General features: G+C 43.0%; 1 protein-coding gene across 1 annotated transcript in view; it reads left to right on the top strand.

The window, feature by feature from the left end:
- PRR5L (proline rich 5 like) overlaps nt 1-4,651 on the top strand; it is a 57,353-nt gene that overhangs the window by 6,742 nt on the left and 45,960 nt on the right. Inside the window, exon 3 of the mRNA XM_019519385.1 lies at nt 1,435-1,483. Within this exon, the coding sequence (XP_019374930.1) occupies nt 1,435-1,483 (49 nt within the window). The remainder of the gene's footprint in view (nt 1-1,434; nt 1,484-4,651) is intronic.

Raw genomic sequence — 4,651 nt, 5'->3', positions numbered from 1 at the left:
AGAGCCTTGGGGGACCCCACTGGTCACAGCGCACCAAGATGATTGACTTCTGTCAACCATCAACCTCTGGGTCCTACCATGGAGCCAATTCCCCAACCAGCGGATCATAGTGAGGTTGAGGCCACAATTAGCCAGTTTAGCCAAGAGGTGATTGTGGGATACCAGATCAAAGGCTTTTTTAAAGTCAAGATATACAACGTCAACCTCTTCCACCTTGTCCAGGTGATAAGTCACCTAGTCATAAAAGGAAATGAGATTGGTTAGGCAAGACCTACCTGCAACAAACCCATGCTGGCCCTTGACTTCTGCCCTCCCACTTCTTTCCCCTGCAGCCTTTCTGCCTCTTTCACTGCTATGGGCACCCCCCACCTCCAGATCCCCATAGCCTCTGCCCTGCCATGTCCACTCCACAGTCTCTGCCTCTTCCTCTCCCCCTCCCCCCTCCCCCCCCCCATGGGGGTCAGGGGCAAGAGGCCACTGTGGCTCCCTCTGGCTCCCACCCAGGTTCAGGGCCAGAGTAAGAGCTGCAGCAGCTACCTGCCTCCCACCCTCTCTGCTTTGTAGGTGAATGGAAGACAAGGGGCTTTTCCCACTATACTGTTGAGGGGGAGCACCTCATCTTAGATTTGAGTAAATATAGTAATAGGAAACAAGAACTTATAATGGAAAGTGTCAGGTAATCTTAAGTAGAAGGAAAGCTACCAGCACTGCTCATTAATACCCAAGTATTAATGTAGCTGGGTGATAGCTGACATTTTAATTATTATTAGGATGCTCAAAAGTTTTGTTTTTTTAAATCCATTTTGGAAGTTTCAATAATGATAACAATAATTTGTGTACTCTACTGTCCATCTTAAAAATCTGTAGGTTTTGGAGGTAATCATATTGAGGGAAAACGAACAAACAAACAAAAACCTCTCGTTTTCCTGCTGGAAAAAAATGGGACTTTTTCTCTTATTTTACTTTCATTGTGTACCTCATTCTTCAACTTTTTTTGTACTGGAAAGGGTGGAGAAATATAGTGAATTGAAATGTCATGGTTGGGGGGAGAGGGGGGAGGAAAAATCCTTTGTTTTACAAATATTTATTTTATTCAAACTAAATGAAAATATACTTTCAACTAATTAGTTAATTCTTTTGAAATCTTTTTTGGGAGCCAAAATTTCTGTCAGCTTTGTTAATAAGATTCACATAAACCGACTTGCGGGGAGTATAATGTTCTTGCCTACCCAGACCTAGTCTCTGTTGGTGCTGAAGAAGGTATGAATCGATGTGAAAGGAATCTTGCTGTGAGCAGATTGATTTCTTTTCCTTCTGGTATACCTATCCTTACATCTTTGAAATAACTTCAGGGGGTGATTGAAGTGCAAATATATCTGTGAGAGATGACCAGCAAAACCTTTAGTTCATAGGGTGTGTTCTCTCTCCCTTCAGACGTCTGTTGAAGAGTGAACTTGGATCCTTCATCACAGATTATTTCCAGGTAAGGTACTGCATCTGTTCCTTCACAGCTTGTTAAATGTTCCAATCTTTTTCTTTTTCTTTGTTCTCTTAAACTACTTGGTATGCAAAAAAGCAGAGAATTTCTACTGAAAAGCAGGTAGCTGGCATGCAGTGTTTTCTTCCAGTAAAATATATCAGTGGATTTTTTAAAATAAGGTCGCCACAGGGTCAATAAAATTCATATATATATGTGCTAATTTAAGGATTATCAGCTCTTGTGTTTTTGTGCAACAGGCAGTTTACCTGCTGGGCTTAGGAAGGAATATCCTTCACAACCTCCCCAATATAAGACTGGGCTTTTGTTTTATGCTACACTTTGGATTTGGGTTAGCAGTTTAGTACTGAAAGAAGTGGACTGGAGGTTTTGTAGTAGGGGAGAAAAGGGGATACACTCCTGGCTCTCTTACTTGCTTTATGCCATTTGATAGATTTCATAGATTTCATAGACATTAGGGTTGGAAGAGACCTCAGAAGATCATCGAGTCCAGCCCCCTGCCTGAAGGGCAGGAAGTCAGCTGGGGTCATAGGATCCCAGCAAGGTAGAAGAGAGATCATCCCACTCTCAGCAAAATAGAATTGATTCTTAACTACTACCATTTATTAATTATTTCCAGATGAAAAGAGCTACGTAAAGGCTAACCATCATTATCATTATCAATACTGGATTAAATAAATGTATGCTGTCGATTTTCTCTCCAAGACACATGCTCAGTTTTTGTGTGTGTAACTTTATTAAAAATAAACTGGGAATAGTGGCTGCAAGTCTCTCTCTGAGCTCAAATGGCATGGCAGAAATACTCTCATATCAGCAAAAATCAGTCCGGTCATAGTTTCTGTTTGGCTCCCAGAAATATAACTCCAGTTTGTGGAGGATCAAAAATGTAAAGCTTGGGGAACAGATGATTAGTCACAAATGTGAATAATTGTAATTACCATTGGCTAATAATATCCCTATACGTTGTGGTTCAGATACCCACATAAAAGCATGTTTTAGACGATTCCAGGAGAATGCCGCTGGATTTTAGTACCACAGTCACTCAGTGGCAGCATTACGAAAATAAGTAAATAAAGCTGTTGAAAGCAACAGGGATTTCAGTGTTGGTTTTATTATCTACCAATAAAAGAGAGAGGAAAATTGCAATACTTCCTGAGGTGACTGAAGCAGCCCGTGTACTGTGCCAGCAGTAGAAAAATAACCGACCAGTCTCATTTCCTATTGGTAGTAGATTGCAAGACTTTAAAAAGAAACAACAACAAACCTCCCCCCAAAAAACAAACCAAAAAAACCCCAAGCTGTGCTATTGAGTGAGAAACAAACACCAATGCAATGTTTCACCTTGTCAGACCACATCTACACAGTTAATTTACTGGAAGAAGAAAGCCCTTTCCTTCACTTAATGGCAAGGCATTTCCTAGAACGTGAGCTAAGAGTCTAGCAACTGTGAAACTAATGCTTAGTGAAACTGAGCTTATAGTATAAAGTGGTTAGTCTGAATGGAAACCTAGTGTAACTGGAGGTGGCTTTTTTTTAACGTTACAAACAATAAAGCATGCTAGAAACTGCAGTGTAAAGTAGTATATGAGCACTGATTGGAAGGTACAGTATTCAAAGGCAAACTGTTCTGGAAGTGGCTAGTTTTCTTTTTGGCTCTTAATAAGCTGCACTAGTATTATGTGAACCAAGTGTAAAAGTCCTGGAAGTCAATGACTTGCAGGGTTATTAACAGGATATGCAACTTTCCTCTTCCACGTTGTCGGCTCAGATGTACACCAGTGGTATTAGTTGACACTCACTGGGCATCTTGGTACTAGAACAAATGCGTAATGGACCCTCTCATCCTTGTAGGTTGGACATCTGGATCAGGACTAAGCTATTAGCAACCAGAGAGAACCTTGCCTATTCTGTATGCAGTTCAGGGAATCTGGTACCAGGGCTGTCAGTCAATAAACTTGGAATTCAAACAAAAGTCTGCAATATCTTATCTTAATAGCAGAGCTTGGTGACAGATATTTCACTTAAAGGCCACTGTCAGAATTGGCACTCCATATGTTCTAATACAGAGGAAGCGGTGGCCCTTGTCTCAAAACTAGACAGTCACCAAGGGGCATAAGAGTGCTCAGAAACCCCCTTGGCTCAGCAAGGGCATTCAGGAATGCCTGAGGACTAAAAGGGGGGCGTACAACCAGTGGAACGTAGGAGCTATCACCAAAGAGAAGTACTCCTCCTCAGCCCATGAGTGTAGGAAGGCTATTAGGAAGACCAACGCAGAGATGGAACTCAGGCTAGCGTCCAGGATTAAGGACAACAAAAAGTCCTTTTTCAAGTACATGTGGAGGAAGAAGAGGGCACCAGGCAATCTAGGGCCCCTGCAAGACTCAAATGGTAATCTTGTGGCTATGCCAGATGAGAAGCTGATATTTTTAACAGTTTCTTTGCCTCTGTTTTCTTGAACAGGGACTGGGACATCCCTCCTACCAGAGGTAGGGACAATCTCAGGGATACCTCTGTCAGGCCTTCAGTCAGTGCAGATGTAGTTAGGGATCTTCTGGAGGGGCTGGACATTTTTCAATCTGCAGGTCCAGATGCCCTCTATCCAAGGGTGTTGAGGGAGCTGGCAGGGGTCATCGCGGAGCACTTGGCCTGGCTGTATGAGCATTTGTGGTCATCTGGCCAGGTGCTGGGGGATTGGAAACTAGCTAATGTGGTCCAAATTTTTAAGAAAGAGAGGAAGGAGGACCCAAGTAACTATAGGCCCATAATCCTCACCTTGGTTCTTGGGACAGTCTTGGAGAGAATCATCAAAGAGCACATCTGTGGAGGGGCCAGCAGGGGAGATCATGCTTGGGGGCAACCAGCATGGGTTCATCAAAGGCAGGTCCTGCCTGACCAACCTGGTTGTCTTTTATGACCAAGTAACTAAATCCTTGGATGATGGTATTGCCATGGATGTAGTCTTTCTAGAATTTAAGAAGGCCTTTGACACTCTCACCCCATTCTCATCAATAAATTAGGCGACTGTGGCATTGATGCCTACACAGTTGGATGGGTAAAAAATTGGCTGATGGGGCGCACCCAGAAAGTAGTGGTGGATGGGTCGTACTCAACCTGGCGAGATGTGAACAGTGGGGTACCCCAGGGCTTGGTCTT

The sequence above is a fragment of the Gavialis gangeticus genome, unplaced genomic scaffold (genome assembly GCF_001723915.1).
Source record: "Gavialis gangeticus isolate Ggan-Ray unplaced genomic scaffold, GavGan_comp1, whole genome shotgun sequence".
Lineage (NCBI taxonomy): Eukaryota > Metazoa > Chordata > Crocodylia > Gavialidae > Gavialis > Gavialis gangeticus.
Note: the sequence above shows the minus strand (reverse complement) of the source record. Positions and strands in the feature narration are given on the sequence as shown.